General features: G+C 36.8%; 1 protein-coding gene across 1 annotated transcript; it reads right to left on the bottom strand.

The window, feature by feature from the left end:
• Window positions 1-3,946: 3,946 nt before the first annotated feature.
• LOC104238110 (probable indole-3-pyruvate monooxygenase YUCCA11) lies at window positions 3,947-16,571 on the bottom strand. The gene is made up of 6 exons (XM_009792389.2): window positions 15,957-16,571; window positions 15,131-15,364; window positions 14,929-15,051; window positions 14,576-14,759; window positions 6,192-6,270; window positions 3,947-4,061 (listed from the first exon to the last, which is right to left on the bottom strand). Exons 1-6 carry the CDS (start codon window positions 16,569-16,571, stop codon window positions 3,947-3,949), a joined length of 1,350 nt encoding a protein of 449 aa, XP_009790691.2.
• Window positions 16,572-19,068: the final 2,497 nt, after the last annotated feature.

Here is a 19,068-nt window from a genome sequence, read left to right on the forward strand (position 1 = left end):
ACATGGTAGGGCAAGTATTGGAGAGTCACAAAATCACTTTCCATGAAGATGAGCTACCACCTGAAGGGCTAAGCCACAACAAGGAATTGCACATCACTGTGCAGTGCGAAGATTATTTCATCACCAGAATCCTGATTGACGGAGGGTCCAGCCTCAATATTTGCCCATTGGTGACTCTCAAAACATTGGGAAAGAGCTTGCATGGGATCAAGGATTGAGCCATCAATGTCAAAGCTTTCGATGGATCCCAAAGGTCCACTATTGGGGAAATCAGTTTGTGTCTGCAAATGGGACTGACCTGGTTCAACGTTGATTTTCAAGTGATAGACGTCCCAGCCTCTTACAACTTGCTATTGGGACAACCCTAGATCCATGCTGTTGGGGCTGTAGCATCAACCCTATATCAAGCAGTGAAATTTGAGTGGAATCACCAAGAGGTAATTATTCACGGCGATAGTAGCAATCCCATATACAGTCGCCAGACCATCCCAACAATCGAAGGAAGAAGGAAGATAGGTGAAGAAACCTACTATCACATTGATCGAGTCAACGCCGTGGACAAGGATAAATGGTGGGATAACAAAATTGAAAGCATACTGAATTGGTGTGGATACGAACCTGGCAAGGGACTTGGCAAGAATATCCAAGGAATCGCTAAGCCTATCAAGTTGAAGAAACACGGTACCACTTTCGGTTTGGGATATAAATACACTTGGGAGGAGTTCAACCACTGGTCGCCACTATGGCGTAGTCCCTACTACCCGCTGGAGCATCCGATACCTCGCTTAGAGCAGACCTTCCAGCCAGTCGGTGTCATATATGGGTCGGAAGAAGAGGAAGCACTGGCGACAATGAGGAATTTATTTTTGGAAGATGATAATATGGACTGTTGTGTCATTTTCGAGGAGGAGGGGGAGGAAGCCCCTTCTATACAAGCTGTGAGCCGAGGAGCACGCCTCAACAATTGGACCATCAGAACCACCAGGGCTCGGAAAGCTTCGAGGTAGCAAGGCTGAACAAAACACCATGCATTATCTTTATTTTTTGCTAGTTGACTTTCTTTCCGCATTTTTAATATTGATATAAGAGCTCCAATGTTCAAAACAATTATGCAATTTATCAAAGCATTTCAGTTTCTTATAAATCTTGCTCTTATTAATTTTTATCATTTACTTTATTTACACAGCATTACTATTACTTATCTTGATGAACCGTCGATTGTGACATGCAATGAGGCAACGCAACAAATGGATATAGACTCAGAAGAAGATGATATACCAGAAGAGGTTGTTAAAGAGGTTGAGGATTTTGAGAACAAACCTAAGTCTAACTTGGACGAAACTGAGATTGTCAACCTGGGAGATGCAGAAAATGTCAAAGAAACGCATATTAGTGTTCATCTGTCACCATCAGAAAAGAAAGAGTACACGAAATTTCTAAGGGAATATGAGGACATATTCGCCTGGTCTTATGATTACATGATTGGACTTAGTACATCTATTGTATCTCACAAATTGCCAACCGATCCGACATGTCCACCAGTAAAATAGAAGCTCAGGAAGTTCAAACCTGACATGAGTTTGAAAATCAAGGAAGAAGTCACCAAGCAAGTCGAAGCCAAGGTTCTCAGGGTAGTAGAGTATCCAACATGGTTAGCCAATATTGTGCCAGTGCCAAAGAAGGACGGGAAGGTTAGAGTCTGTGTCAACTACCGGGATCTCAACCGGGCCAGTCCGAAAGATGACTTCCCCTTGCCGAACATATACATTCTAATTGACAACTGCGCCAAGCATGAACTACAGTCGTTCGTTGATTGTTTTGCTGGGTATCATCAGATATGGATGGATGAGAAAGACGCAGAGAAAACGACTTTCATTGCGCCGTGTGGGATGTATTGTTACAAAATGATGCCGTTTAGGTTAAGGAATGTTGGGGCCACCTACATGAGGGCCATGACTACTATTTTCCATGACATGATACACAAAGAGATCGAGTTGTATGTAGACGATGTCATCATCAAATCCAAGAGAGCCACTGACCACATGGAAGATATGAGGAAGTTCTTCAACAGACTAAGAAGGTACAACTTGAAGCTGAATCCCGCCAAGTATGCATTCGGGGTTCCTGCCAGAAAACTACTTGGGTTCATTGTGAGTTGTCGAGGGATAGAACTGGATCCATCTAAGGTCAAAGCTATTCAAGAACTGCCACTGCCAAAGAACAAGAAGGACGTAATGAGCTTCATGAGAAGACTTAACTACATCAACCGGTTCATAGCACAATCTATTGTCATTTGTGAGCAAATCTTTAAGATGTTGAAGAAAGACGCCGCTACCAAATGGACTGGTGATTGTCAGAAAGCCTCTGACAAAATCAAGGAATACCTGTCAACGCCACCAGTTTTGGTCCCGCCCGAGCTTGGTAGACCTCTATTACTCTACCTTGCAGTATTGGATGAAGCTTTCGGTTGTGTTCTGGGGCAGCATGATGAAACAGGAAGAAAGGAGCAGGCCATCTATTATCTCAGCAAAAAGTTCACCCCGTACGAGGCCCGATATTCTCTATTGGAACGCACCTATTGTGCTCTGACTTGGGTAGCTCAGAAGTTGAGGCACTATTTCTGTGCCTATACTACTTATCTCATATCAAGAATGGACCATTTGAAGTACATCTTTCAGAAGCCGATGCCCACTGGCAAGCTAGCCAAGTGACAAATCCTGCTAAGTGAATTCAATATTGTTTACGTGACTCAGAAGGCAATTAAAGGACAAGCACTGGCAGATCATCTTGCTGAAAATCCCATTGATAGAGAATACGAGCCTCTAAAGACGTATTTTCCTGATGAAGAGGTATCTTTCATAGGGGAAGATATTGCAGAATCCTATGATGGTTGGAGAATGTTTTTCAATGGAGCAGCAAACTTCAAAGGAGTTGGCATAGGAGCGGTCCTAGTATCAGAAACCGACCAGCATTATCCGGTGTCTGCCAAGCTCAGGTTCCCGTGCACCAACAACATGGCCGAGTACGAAGCCTGCATCTTAGGGCTCAAGCTGGCCATTGACATGAACATTCAGAAATTACTAGTGATCGGAGATTCAGACCTGCTTATACATCAGGTCCGAGAAGAATGGGCAACCAAGAAATCCAAGATACTTCCTTATCTGCATCATGTACAGGAGTTGGGGAAGAGGTACACAAAGAAAAAGTTCCACATGTTCCCAGAGTTCAAAACAAGTTTGCCGATGCATTGGCTACCCTATCATCCATGATACAGCACCCAGACAAGAATTTCATTGATCCTATTCCGGTAAAGATCTATGATCAGCCAACTTACTGTGCTCATGTAGAATAAGAAGTAGACGGATAACCTTGGTTTCATGATACAAGGAATATTTAACGAATGGAGAATATCCAGAACTCGCAAATCCTACTCAGAAGCACACACTTCGGAGATTATCTAACAACTTATTTCATTGCAAAGGAATCCTGTATAGGAGGACTCCTGATTTGGGATTACTAAGGTGTGTTGATGCAAAGGAAGCATCCAGGCTATTGGAGGAAATTCATGCAGGGACCTGCGGTCCACATATGAATGATTTTGTCTTAGCCAAGAAAATACTCCGAGCTGGTTATTTTTTGGATGACTATGGAAACGGACTGCATCCAGTATGTTCGAAAATGCCATCGTTGTCAGATATATGCAGACATGATAAAGGTGCCTCAAAACGAGCTTACTGCAACAAGCTCGCCATGGCCGTTTGCCGCTTAGGAAATGGATGTTATCGGACCTATCGAGCCTGCCGCATCAAACGGGCACAAGTTCATTCTAGTGGCAATTAATTATTTCACCAAATGGGTTGAAGCAGCATCGTACAAAGCAGTGACTAAGAAAGTGGTAGCAGGTTTTGTCCGCGACCGTATTATTTGTTGGTTCAGAATTCCGGAGTCAATCATCACTGATAATGGTTCCAATCTCAATAGCGACCTGATGAAATCCATGTGTGAAACCTTCAAGATCAAACACAAGAATTGTACGGCTTACAAACCTCAGATGAATGGAGCTGTAGAAGCCGCCAATAAGAATATCAAGAAGATACTAAGGAAGATGATAAAGAAGCATAAGTAGTGGCATGAGAAGTTATCATTTGCTTTATTGGGATACCGCACCACAGTTCACACATCAACCGGGGAAACTTCCTATATGTTGGTTTATGGTACAGAAGCAGTCATTCCCGCCAAGGTAGAAATTCCCTCCTTGAGAATCATACAGGAAGCAGAACTTGATGATGCAGAATGGGTAAGGAGTCGCTACGAGCAGTTAGCTCTTATAGATGGGAAAAGAATGAATGCAGTTTGCCATGGTCAACTTTATCAGAACAGAATGTCCAAAGCCTTCAACAAAGGAGTCAAGCCGAGACAGTTTACACCGGGGAAGCTGGTGTTAAAGAAGATTTTCCTGCATCAAGATGAAGCTAAATGGAAGTTCTCTCCCAACTGGAAGGGTTCATACATGGTTTACCGGGTTCTAACCAGAGGATCCCTCATACTTACAGAAATGGATGGTGAAGTTTGGCCGAAGTCGATCAATTCAGATGTAGTGAGGTGATACTATGTGTAACTCTTACGATTTCCTGTATAATGTATTTGAACTACGCCTGACCTGATTCCCGTTTAAGAGGGGATACGTAGGCAGCCCTATGGGTTCTGTCACAATTCAATAAAATTTTCATTTCCCCCCGCTATTGGAAACTGGGGCAGAATTTTGAGGAGGACCCTCAAAATTCCGAAGTTGATATCAGCCATTTATCGCACGCAGCCGTTAGAAGCACCAGTCAAGTAAACTGGGGCAGAATTTTAAGGAGAACCCTCAAAATCCCGGAGCGAAAGAGGTTGCAATGTCTTGAACCGCGTCGCATTCGTCGGTTCATCTAAAAAACTATTTTAAATTATGTATTTGTGTTACATTTTTCTAAATCATGCATGTCTGGTATCAAAATTTCTTTGTTTAGCAATGCTACCTCAATGATACACAACGCCAAGCAGGACAAGCGAAGCTTATAGGGAAGCGAACTAACCTTCCCCCCTTTACAAAACTCACGATTTTTCTTTGGATGCAGGCACTCAAGTCGTAAAATCATCAGATATATCTATACACTCATACTTCCCGGGAATACAACTCTCGGAATCATCACCTATTTATATTTGCTATCCATACGCGACATCCACAGCAGCCACAATATAGCAATCAATTGTCATCTATCAGCTAAGAGATTTCATTACTGTTCGCCTTTAATTTCCGGGATTGCATAAGGCTATCTTTCTGCCTTCCGAGTTTAAGCTCTACCTCCATCTGCATCTTCTGCATTGCATAAGGCTACCTTTCTACCTTCTGAGGTTAAGCTCTACCTCCGTCTGCATCTTCTGCATTGCATAAGGCTGCCTTTCTGCCTTCCGAGACTAAGCTCTATCTCCATCTGCATTTTCTGCATTGCATAAGGCTACCTTTCTGCCTTCCGAGGTTAAGTTCTACCTCCATCTACATCTCCTACATTGCATAAGGCTACCTTTCTGCCTTCCAAGAGTAAGTTCTACCTCCATCTGTATGGCTGAAATATTGTTACCTTATTTCTCTTGCGCGACTGAAATACCGCCACTCTATTCATCTTGCACGACTGAAATACCGCCATCTTATTTCTCTTGCATGGCTGAAATACCGCCACCCTTTATTTACGTCTTTCATCGGCTGAAAGATCGCCACCTTCTACATTTTCATGGGCTGAAAGATTGCCAATTTGTCCAAAGGCGTCATTGTTCGGAGGCACCATTTTCATAGCCCGAGAATGCCATGCCATGGCCTGAGGACCCCATTTTATCTTTTGCATATCATTATTCAAAGGCATCATGGTTCGTAGGCATCATCCTCACAGCCCAAGAACATCATTTCATAGCCTGCGAATCCTTTATCATACGCTTCATGGCCCAGGACATCATGGTCCGAGGACGTCATCCTCACCGTCCAAAGACATCATTCACGGTCCAACAAGAACTTGCATCACGTTTAAATTTATGCACAATATATATATGCTGGTATTGTTCATTCGTAGGTACACCGGCTAGCAATAGCCGTCTCAGCAGGAGCGATCCTGCTTCAGTTCCCACAGCCTATCAGACTCTGACCATCCTTTCTCAACCTGAACATCGCGTCAGTTTTTCGAAAATCTCCATCGGCATACTCCACCGATGGATCCCGAACTACATATGGCCTGATTCCTGTAATACCAGGGATATGTAAGCAGCTCAGAAACCATAGCTCAGTCAAAACTCTTCAAAATCATTTCATTCGGTCAAAATTGGCCATCATATCTTTACCCGACAACTCTTTCATCTTTCCTGGGTAAAGAGGGGCAGTTGTTGATACCCAATTTTTTCCTATGTATTTTTATATACAAAATACTTTCAAAATATCATGTACATACATATATAAGCATGCCCAAGAGTTTTGGTATTTTTTCCTAATTTTTAAGATTTTAAAATCAATTTATTGTCCACTTTAGCAGTACAAAAACCAATAATTATTCCCGAGATTATCATTTTGGTGAAAAACTTATCATATTATCATATTTATACCAAAATATAGTTAAGGTGATTTTTGTATATTTTTACAAATTTTATTTGGTATTTTTAAAGCTAAATTGCATATAATTGCAATTCTAGCCTACTTTAAGATTAATAGCATTTTACAATTGTAAAATTATTTTCAGTATTTTTAAATTAATATTTATATATTATTAATTGGTTCATTACTTTTAGTTTTGTTTTAAAATTATTTTTACTATTTTTATAAAATAAAAGGGAAAACTAGCTATTTAACATCTAGCCTCATTCTATTTCAAATACAACCTTTTTACCTTTCAATTTCAACCATTATTTGACCCAATCTTAACCCATTTGGACCGGCCCAATTTTTAATTTGACCAAACCCACAACCCGATCCAAATGACCATTACCCGGTTCTCGCCTACCCTCCTAAATCTGGGCGGTTGATCACACAAGATCAACGGACATAACTCACCCTTCCATAATTAAACCAAACGACCTACCCCAATCTCCCTCATTCTCACCTGACCTGCTGCCTTTGAATTCCAAATGCTCTCAAATCCTCTCATCAGCTCTTCGAAACCATAGCCTCCTCCTACCTTATTTCACCATGTTTTCACCGGAATCCATGGCTTCTCAGGCCATGGATGGTCTGTACTTACCCCTCTCTATCATTATACCTTGGGTGTTCGAGGTTTTGAAGGCTGACTTTGATGGTTCTTCCAGATATTCTCAGATCTTCATTTCTATAGCTTCTCCGACCATGCTCCGGCACATTCAGGCCTCAGGAGCCTGATTCCTCACCTCTTCGACTCAGGATCTGATTTTTCTTCCAAGCCTTTCTCATTTCTAGGGTTTCTCCGAAACCCTAAGTTGTTTGAGGCTCTTCTCTATTTATTTTTTTAGATCTATGGTATGTTCGTGTTCTACTAGGCTTCTAAAGTGTTTACCCCAAATTTTCTTTTCAAAAATCGTTTCGGAAAAAGTTTTCAAAAAGATCTTTTTGATTCTTTCTTTATGTGTGTTTGTCTGTGCTATAATCGTATGGCCTCTTTTACTACGCGTGTACTGTTCTCCTACTCTTCTTTTTCTACTATACTTGTTACTTATGTTAATCCTTGTTATGTTTCCCTTACTCTTCTACTATATGTGCTTACTGTTGAGTTTCTTTTGATTTTTGTTTGCTCTATTAGACTATGTTTGCATTATTGCTGAACATGTTCCCTCTATTTTAATTTAAGTCTATATCACATCTTCTTTTCTGAACTTGTTTAAGTTCCGAGTTTCTCAAATATGTTCTCCATGACCTCAAATTAGCTTTCTTTCTTTGTATCATGTCTGTTTGTTGAAAGAGGCTTCTGAGCCAGTTTCAATGACTTGATTTCTCATTTCTATGAAACCCTAGGATTTGGGGGGTTTCTTGGCAATTTTGAATTTGTGCAAGTTAGGGTTCCGCTTTGGGACCCTGAACTCTCAGACTCATTGTGAGTCTGCAAACTGGACTTGTACCCTTTCTTGCTCATGATTCTGAACCTCTCTTTGAGTAAACTCTCTTCTATATAATTTCTTGATTCACATGTTTGTGTGCTTTATATATGGAAACTCTTCTTTCAAAAGGTCTTTACCGACTAATTGATTGGTTTCGAATTCCTTTTAATGAGTCCTGACTGATTGTTACTGATTCTCTCTAATTGAACCTTCTTTACCTTTCCTGACTTGGTTCATTCGAGATTAAACCTGTAACTTTGATTTCCCTGGCTGTTTGATTGATTCCCTTTCTTTATTTTTCCTAAGACGTGTACCACTGAGCTTTTCCTCAAATAAAATTCTATTTACCCTCTTTGTACTACTTTGAAAAGGTTTTAATCAAAATTTCTTTCCTTAAATGTCTTCTACCCGTTTGAAATCAAATCCCTTAACTGAAGGGAAATCCTATGTGATTGATTGCAAGTTATTTTCTTACCTTTCTTACTTGCTTCTCTGCACTATTAAAGGGACTACCCTTCCGCACTTTTAACACACTTCCAATTCAATACTTTTACACCACTACTTCAAGTTCAATACCTCGAACTTTTATATCAATACTTTCAACATACTTACAATACTGCTTCGAATTAAATACTCTTTCAACGTTTTGCTTTTGCTTGAGATCTTTTGGAATTGCTTGGCTTGCAACTTGGCTTTTTCTAAGACTACTGTTTTTATTTGTTTTTCCTGAAACTGGTATGTTCTAATTTAACTTTTCTGCCTCACTCCCCTAGGTGTTTATTTACAGTTTCTACAAGCTTGTTTACTTTGCTGTTCATGTTCAGTGATTAATGTTAACTATGTAAATTTTTTTTCTTTGCATCTGCTGTTTGTTATGAATTCCCTATACCCCTATTCCCTTCTATGTGTTTGAGTTAAGGCTCATGGCCTGGCAGTATTCAAATTGTTGCTCAGGTCATAACCTGATCCACAATGGATCCTAACTCTTAAGATTTGGCTAATAGGCTGGTCGGGGGTGTGCCAACATTCCCAATTGCTGAGCATGACCACCAACCTACCATGGCTTTCCCCTAATTCCCCTATGCACTTACGCTTATTCTTAGACTCTTAAGTTCTGCCCCCTCTTATGAGCCTTGCTTTGGGACCTTGAGTTCCCTCTGAACTTGGACATTTGAGGGCTGGCTCTTCCACACTGCACTTACTTAAGTCTGCAATATATTTGGGGTGTAAGCACTGCTCGGAGTCCACTTGAGGCTCTTAGGGAACTTTGACACATCCCAAATGAGAGAAAGGCTCCCATACATGCCTTATATGTTTTTATTGTCGCCCTAGAATTTTATCCTTTTAAAACCCTAAAAAGTCAAATCTCCCTTTCCTTTAGGACTAGTAGTCCCAAATGCCTCCGGGACTGATAGGATTGGGGCGTGTACTAGCATGCAATAAGTAACGATACTATTCCGCGCTTAATACCTTATTGGGGTGGGAAAGGGTAGATATGGATATGATGACTGGTGCGCTAATACCACGTGTAACCCCTCTTCTGAGGAGTGATTACCGGGTATTGCATTGATGTGATTCTATTATTTGTAAACCTAGGACCCCCTTTCTTTTATTTGTTTATTTTATTCTCAAACTATTTCTTTAAAATTTCTGCTTTCTTTACTTTCGTCAAACTCTCAACTTGCTTGCAATATTATGTGAAAACCCCCTTCTATTTGAGACTTCTATTTGCATACTTGTTATTCAAAGTCGCAATTGTAGCATGGCCGGGAACCACACTAGTGGATCTTAGGGGGTACCTAACACCTTCTCCTTGAGATAATTTCTAGCCCTTACCCGAACTCTGGTTTTCCAACTCGAACTCTTCTTTAGTATCCTAATGAAATTTAATCATTAGGTGGCGACTCTTCAAAAAACCCAATTCTCAAGAGGGAACGAGTTGTCCTCCCAAATGTCATGAACCTGATTTCGCTTTTACAAAAAGGGGGCGCGACATGTATTACAGTCCGCGAACACAGAAATCTGGGTAAGAAATTCTGTTAACCCGGGGGAAGGTGTTAGGCATTTCCTAGTTCCGTGGTTCTAGCACGGTCGCTCAACTATTATAATTGGCATATTATCTGATTTTAATACTTGTTTTAACCTGTGGTTCAATTTTAACTTTATAACCGCTTTAATTAATTATTAGGAAAATTCAACATTATTTAAAACATGCCTTGAACCACGTCACATGAAATGCACCCGCGGTCTACGACACATTTTATTTAACGTTGTTGAGATTTGGATTTGGGTCACATGAAATGCACACCGGAGTTTAGGAAAGTAAATTATTAAAATGACGCGCCTAAAACAGCTATGTGTTTGCAACTTCGCGAGGGCCATGGAAATTTGCTAAACGGCATACCTCAATTTCTAAGGATTTTAAATAATATTAATTAAAATAGGGCCATGCAATTGTCATTTTTATTTGGCACGACGCACCTCAATTTATTTTAAAAGGGTAGTTCAAACTGGGTTTAAGAGGGCCATGAACTATTGATGTTGTCCAATATGGCACACCTCCACTATGTGAAAGCCCAATTAGTTAAAAAAATTTGCAGAATTTCTAATTACTCAAATATTGCTTAAATGACTTGTTGAAAGCTAAGGAGGATGCTAATTATTCTAAAGAAATGTTGAGCCCAATTAATGAAGGCCCCCTTTTGTGATTGTCCATTGAATTGGGCCTGGGGCCAGTCCGAAATTTGAGCAAAATGGGACTCGAGGTCGAGTCTGGGTAACACCTAAATCCATCTTGGACGTCAAGGGCCCTTAGGCTACAGATGACAGTACAATCCTTAAGCAATTCACTTGGTCATGCGGTGAAACAGTGAGCCACAAGGTACTGGAAATTCTCAACATATAAATTGAAGCAACCATTTGATTGAGCATTTTCAGAAATTGCTGCATAATTATTTCACTCACATAGCAAGATGATTCCCTCAAATTCAACATACATGCATATTAACCAATAAACTAAGCATTAGCACAATCCCCACATTTAACATACATGACTTAATACATGTTCCTCCCTATCCCAGTTTCCTGTTTAAATCTCTGTCCTAATCGACATTCAAATCAACAATGAATTTCAGAACAAAACATTCATAACATCTTGACTTCTAATGCAACACAATCTCGAAAAAATATTCATGTGCTAACATGCTCTGTTTAGAATCTATCCAAAAGTCCAGCTAACAAATTGACAATTCAGAATGACACACTCTTGCAGAGCCAAAGACTAACTCATACAAACCAAAAAAAAAAAAAGAAGCTAAACTATTGCTTTACTCCACTAGTACAGAACCAAACTCAAAGGCAAAACAAGGAGAAGCACCCAGGCCTATATCTAATACCACTTAGCAGAATATAATGTCAAAACCATAAGAGGACCACATTTGCTAACTAACAGGATTTAAACACTCAATTAGAACTCATTCCTCAATGAATACACCCATCAGAATCTCTCAAAACACGTATTACATGTGAATTATGAATTTAAAAGAAGAACAGACGGTTTAGATAACATGGCATCAAACTTCATTTTTTCAAATCCATACTTCAAATTATACATCAAGTGATGTCCATAGGGCTGAATAATTCCTGAAATTTGCAAAGAAGAAAAAGAGATGAGGAGCAATAGACAACAACAACAGAATCGAGTAAGAAGTAATCAACACCAATTTAAACCCAGAAAATGTTGTACAATTGTCTAGAAACCAGTTTCAATCAAACAAAGACCCAACAAACTTCAAACCAGACTCAATCTCAAACTATATTAATTCCAGCTAACCAGAAATTGCTTCAGAATTAGAGAAACTTCAGAAATCACCAAAAGAATTCAATGGAACAGTTTTTTTTAAAAAAATTTCAACCGTTTTGTTTTTCTGACTTTTGTCTCTCTGATCTCTGCCTTGAAAGGCAAGACAATGTACCTTTATAGACAAGGAAATAGGGCAACTAATAGAGACTCAAATTTCCCTTTAAGCGTTTTTCATGTTTTCATTTTTGCCTAGATATCCCTATTTAGTTTTCAGATTTTAAAAATAATCTCAAAGTCAGCTTCCAAGAAGCTTCCATTTCAGTTGTACAAAGATTCCCTAGACTGGACTACCCAAATTACCCCTTACTGACCCTGTTTTTTACTGCTGAAACCTATGGGTATGGGTCATAGGTCAATGACCCATATGTTCAGGTCCAAATGAATGAATCAAATGAACCTCAGGCCCCGACCAAAAGGAGTTAAAAACCCAACCAAATTAATGATAAGCAGAATAAGGAAATATTTGAGTGATTTCAGAACATGGAACCTAAGCTACGAGTGATGATTTTTCCTAAGCTAAAAATACTAAATTGAAATTAACACTAAATTACCAGTTTATTAACAATCTAACCTAAGCTATTTTACCAGAAATGGTTATCATAAAATCAAGAGAAACAGAGGATATTGGTTAAGATATTTAAAAGAAAAACTGAGGAAATGAAAACGAAAATAAATACACAGCCACACACAAAAGCAAACTGCCTCAACAGGAGAACTAAACTCGAAGCTGATTTTAGTCGGGGCATGCTAGAGAAGAAAAGGAGAAGAAGAGGCGAGGCAGAAAGATGAACAAAAAGCCTAAGAAAGACAAGAAACTTACCGATTTAAACTTGAATCACCGGGTAGTTCTGATTTAATCCCAAAATGGTATAAATCGCCTGTTCTTTGTTAAGAACACACGAATAAAACCATTCTAAGATGAACCAGACTTTGAACACTTGGAGGAACTGGGGGGATGACCTTGCATGGATGAACTTGACTTTGACCTCTAGAATTCGAACCCTAGATTTAAGATTCGAGAGGTTTTGGGGGTATTTGAAAGAAACTAAGTGGGTATTCGAAAGGGGGGGGGGGGGGGGCTTGGAGATGGCGTGGTGTTGATTTGGGGTTGAGAGGAGGTGGCGCCGCCGGGTCTAAGGTGGTGGAGAAAAGGGCGGCGGGTTAGGGTTTTGGCAAAAGTCTCTAAAGAGATAAGGTGAGTGAGAGGGGGGGGCAACAGTTCGGACATATTTATATGAGGGAAGAGTCAGTTCCGAACCGTTCGATCAAGACGGCTCAGATTCAAAGCTAACAAAACGGCGTCGTTTGGTTTGTATGTGGGAACCGGACCGGGTGAAGGCGAGTTTGGGCTGACTTTGGACGATTTTTGGGTGTTCAGCAATTGGGCTTGGGGGTCTTGATTGGATTTAGCCACCAGACTTCCTTCTCTTATTTCAATTTGCTCTGTTAATTCGTTTCTCTTTTTTTAAATCCTTCTTCTTTTTTCTTTTCTTTTTTTCACAATTAAAAATAAAAACCTAAATTAAAATAAAAAATCAAATTGACCTATCAAAGTGAATTAATTAAATCCAAATAATAATTACCACAAATAATTAAGAAACTAATTAAAAGAAAAACTACCGAAGTTCAAAAATTAAAATTAAAAATACAAAAATAACTATTTTTGTGATTTTTCCAATTCTTATAAAATAACTGATTTACTACTTAATTCAAAAATGTAAAATTAAATCCTAAATGCAAATGCAACATATTTTTGTATTTTTTCATTAATTAAATAAAATAAACATGAACAGACAAATGCGAACAATTGACGGAAAAGGCCACAAACATCCACAAAAATGCAAACAGTGGAAAAATTATTTTATCTTGAATTTGTGGGAATAATTCATATAGGGCAAAAATCACGTGCTCATATCACTCACAAAACTTCAAAAACAACACAAAATTATGTCCATGTCCAAATATAACTCTAATTTTCAAATACCATTTTCACTTGATTTTTTTTATTCACTTTTTTTGGAATTTTATAATTTTTATGTCCAAACGCCCACAAAGTTCATACTTTTATCACCTTTACCAAACAATAATTGTTATTGTCGAAGCTATCTTTATCCAAAAGGTGATTAATCCATTTCAAAGAAAACTAGACCATACACTCTCTAAGTGAGAAAATAAAACATTAACGAACTAAAATAGCTCCATTACGAAATCAAAGTGCTACTGAATTGAAGGAAAAAAAGGAAGCATAGAATTGTGGACGAAAAAATAAATCGAAAGCTACAAAATTGTAAATGGAATGTAAGAATACAAAATTGTGCTCTATGAGATTGCTAGCACTGCATCATGATTTTCATTTGCGTAAAGAGAGGTAGAAAACATAATAGAAATAATATATATATATATATATATATATATATATATATATATATATATATATATATATATATATATATATATATATATATATATACTTTTTCTATACATCCGATATTCAAAATCTAGTAATCCTTAATGTAGATTCACACCTCGTAGCGTCCACTAATATAGGAAAAGTGCTTCCTACATAAAAAATTTCATTTTCGAAACTCAAACTCGAGACCTTAGGTTAAATGTTGAGGTATGCATCACCCGCCCCACCACCAGTTTGTATCAAAATCGTATTGATATCTTCAGCAATATTCTTGGCATCGGACGAAATTCCAAATAATCCAGCGTTGGCAAATCCTGCACAATAAATATTTTTCTCCCCTTTCCAGTGACAAGGACTTCTCTTTTTTGGCATCCCATTTTCATTGAATAACACTCCATCATCCTACACAAAGCATTGCAGTTTTTTTTCATCTCAGAAATATTTATCTAAAATATAAAATATCACTTTTATCTCTCACCTGAAATCATAGAAATTTCAAAAAGATGCATAGCTCGAGCCAAATTTGAAGTGTATATAACATTTGCCTTAATTATATTTAATTATCAAATACCTTGAGCCACTTTGTAACTGTGCTTTTGTAACCTGTAGCAAAAACCATGGCATCAAACCGTTCCATCTTACTATCAGCAAATTCAACATAATTTCCTTTGATTTTCTTGATCGAAGGTAAAACCTAATGACAAAAATGATTAATCAGGAAACTTGCTAATAATAATAATAATAATAATAATGAAATTTTTTAATCCCTCTACCTTGATTTTTCCTGTTTTGATTTGATCCACAGTTCCAACATCAATAACAGGAGATCTACCAGTAGCTTTCTTAAGATAAAAGGGACCCTTATTTGGCCTATGTAGCCCAAAGACAGAAAGATCTCCATATATTAATCTGCTTAAAATCATCACAGTTTTATCCACTATATTACAAGGAATGTATTTCAGCAAACTCATTCCCATTTGGACTATTTCCTTCGTGAGTATGTGTACCTATAAACCAAAGAAAAAACATGAGATTTTCATTATACATACACACTTAATTCAATGAACTTTATTTTACAACAAAATTGAAAGATTTTTTTAAATTGATTTCCGTACAAACAAGTGCATGAACCTAAATGTAGCTTGGGATTCAAATTTTATGGGGCGAAAACTGATATCCCATTAAGAAAGCATTTGATAGTATTAATCATAAAAAAATATTTGGCTAGATTACCCTTATCTCTTCCGTAAATAAATAATTAAATATAATAACGTAAGTATATGTCTTCTTAGAGTATCAAGGGTGAATTTTAAAAAAATAAATAATAATAATAATAATAACTTCTAATTGTATTCTATGGCAGAGTGAATCCAAATTTAAACCTGATCGATCTTTATGGTTTTTAACATAGAATTCATTATACTTTAAATTTAAATCTACTATATGTTGTTGTTGTTGAATTAAAATCAATACTAGGTTCGGATAAACCTGTTGCCAAAGAGTTACATCCGTTGCGACTATTCTAAAGTGACGAATAATTTGTACTAAATTCTTTTGATTACAATGACAGATAAAAAGACCGAAAAGAAGAGAACTTACAGGGCTACGAACAATAATGGAGGTCTGAGCACCCCAATTAGATAAATCATAGGCAATTTCCATACCAGAATTTCCACAACCAACAACTAGAACATCTTTACCTTCAAAATTCTTGCACTTTCCATACTCACTAGAATGCATGATTGTCCCACCAAAGCCATCTAATCCTTCAATTTTTGGAATAAAACCTTCACCATTTTCTCCAGTAGCAACAACAAGAAACCTAGCAACATAATTCTCAATAATATTTTTTTCGACGTTCATCGCCTTAACATGCCATTTGTTATCAACACAGTTGAAAAATGCAGACTCAACGGCACGTTGATACAAAGGATTAACACAGAAATTGGTGATATAACTATCCAAATATTCAAGAAAACCTTTTTTGGACACAAAAGTTGGTGAATTTGGAGGAAATGACATGTAGGGAAGTTCACAAAATTGATTTGCTAAGTGAAGTTTCAATCTATCATAAGACCTTTTTCTCCATAAAGAAGCACAACAATCATCTTTTTCTAGAACTAAATTTGGAATATTTTTGAGGTTTAGACAAGCAGAAGTAGCTATACCAGCAGGACCAGCTCCAACTATGAGGACTACTGTTTCTTGCTTCATTATATTGAAACTTTTCTTTTTCTTGTTGTTTCTCTATTTATTTTTCCTTTTCTGTTGGTCTTTATCGAATATCTTATCTTTATATAGAGAAGAAAATTCAACAAATAAAGTAAATAAATCATTATCCACAGTCTTATCATTATATATATGCAAATGTTATCTTCTATTTAATGCTGAAGTAATTATGTCTATATTAGAGATATTAATTGATCATATCTTTTTCATGGTTTGTTAATTTTTATCGTGACTGCCACATTAGCATAGTGTGAAAGATATATTCATAGAGTTTGAATTTTTCGTGGGTCAATTCAGGTATTAAACTACTTACTCTATATTATATTATTTAAAGTTAAATGGTGGTGGCAAATATTATATTTTTAAGATAAAAATAATTTGATGACATACGTGTTTGGTGTAAACGAAAATGTTTCTCGAAAAATGATTACTTAAAAAATATTTTAATTCTCGAAATTTTCAGTATTGGATCGGTGAGTGGAAATTAACTTTGAAAAATATTTATTAAGATTTCAACAATGTCAATAATTGGATAATGCTTCACATTGTATTGAAAATTTAATAAAACTATTTCTTAAGATTGATAATAGTATCTACACCCCTTCTTTTGGTTATTAAACAAATGCTGAAGTAATTATGTCCATATTGGAGTCATTAATTGAAGAAATCTCTTCATGTGTTGTTAATTTTTATGGTGACTGCCAGATTAGCATAGTGTGTAAGATATATCTATAGAGTTTGAATTTTTGGTGGGTCATTTTAGATATTAAATTACTTACTCTATACAGTATTATATTATTATTCAAACTTAAATGGTAGAAAGAAGTTTACTGTTGGCAAACACTATATTTTCAAGATCAAAAATAATTTGATGATTTGCGTGTTTGGTGTAAAGGAAAATATATTTTGAGATTCTCAGAATAATCGATGAGTGAAAATTAATTTTTGAAAAATATTTGTTGAGATTTGACTACAATGTTAACAATAGGATAATGCTTCACAGTGTATTGAAATTTTGATTAAACTTTTTCTTAAGATTGATAATAATATATATGCATTAGTTGGAAACAAACTTTTGAACCTTTTTTTTTGGTAATTGAACAAATTTTGAAATAATTATGTCTATATTAGAGTTATTAATTGATCATATCTCTTCATGTGTTAGTTTTATTGTGGTTGCCAGATTAGTATAGTGTGAAAGATATATCCATTGAGTTTGAATTTTTGGTGGGCCAATTTAGGTTTTAAATTACTTACTCTATATGTATATTATTCAAATTTAAATGGTAGAAAAAAATTTACTGGTGGCAATATTATATTTTCAAGATAAAGTATGCGTGTTCAGTGCAAAAAAAAAAAAACGAACATTTTCTCAAAAAAAGATTATTTCAAAAATATCTTTTGATTTTTAGTATTTGATTGATGAGTGAAACTATTTTTTTAAAAATAGTACTTTATTAAGATACAACTATGTCAACAATTGGACAATGCTTCATGTTGTATTGAAAATTTGATGAGACTGTTAAAATTGACAATAATATTTACGCATTTGTTGGAACAAAAACTTTTGAACCTTTTTTTTTAATTAAATAAACTTTCTTAATCACCAAAGTAAATTATATTAACAAATCCACATCTAAATTTAACATATTCAGTTGTCTTTTATCACTCCACTATAATTTTTCTTATCTCAAAATAATTTAATAGTTTTGATACAATGAAGAATTGAAGTCTGCGTATGGAGTTGTACGTAGAGTTTGTGGGATTGTAATTAAGGGTTAAGTTGGTTAGAAGTCTGCATAGGTAAACTTTTGAAAGCAATACACTAACGTCCATTAAGTACTTTTTATATTTCCTTTAGTCTCACAGAATTAGGTATGTTATTTTATCAGTTAGTGTGTAGTGGAGGCATATATATTAGTGTACTTGTCCATTAATTACTGATTATGAATGAAAATCCCATTTCTCTTTTCGCTTAACTTTATCTTTTAGTTGTAATATTTATTCTTCTTTCGCTGGAACCGTAGCTGTCGCAACAGTGGTATCAAAACAATTCCTCGGCTATGTGGATAATGGCTACTGAAATGAGTGAGGTCATGAGTATGTTGCACAAGATAGCAATGGAGGTGACCGAATTTACAGAGAAGCAGAACCAGCTCGAAGCAAGTCACGAGCAGTCTTGCCAGCATTACGAGCAAGCTATTAGCGAGATTGTAACGACCCGACCGGTTATTTTGAGCCCTAGTATATCATTCGGCAGTTTGAGGTCATGAGTAGATTCACTTCAGGTATTATGACTTGTACGCATGGTCGGAATTGAATTCGGGAAGTTCGGAGTTGATTTGGGAAGAAAATTCTTATTTCGGAAGCTTTAAGTTGGAAGAATTGAATAAGGTTGGATTTTTGAGTAAACGACCTCGGAATCGGGATTTGAAGGTTCCAACAGGTTCGTATTATGATTTTGGACTTGAACGTATATCCG

The sequence above is a fragment of the Nicotiana sylvestris genome, chromosome 4 (genome assembly GCF_000393655.2).
Source record: "Nicotiana sylvestris chromosome 4, ASM39365v2, whole genome shotgun sequence".
NCBI classification, from domain to species: domain Eukaryota; kingdom Viridiplantae; phylum Streptophyta; class Magnoliopsida; order Solanales; family Solanaceae; genus Nicotiana; species Nicotiana sylvestris.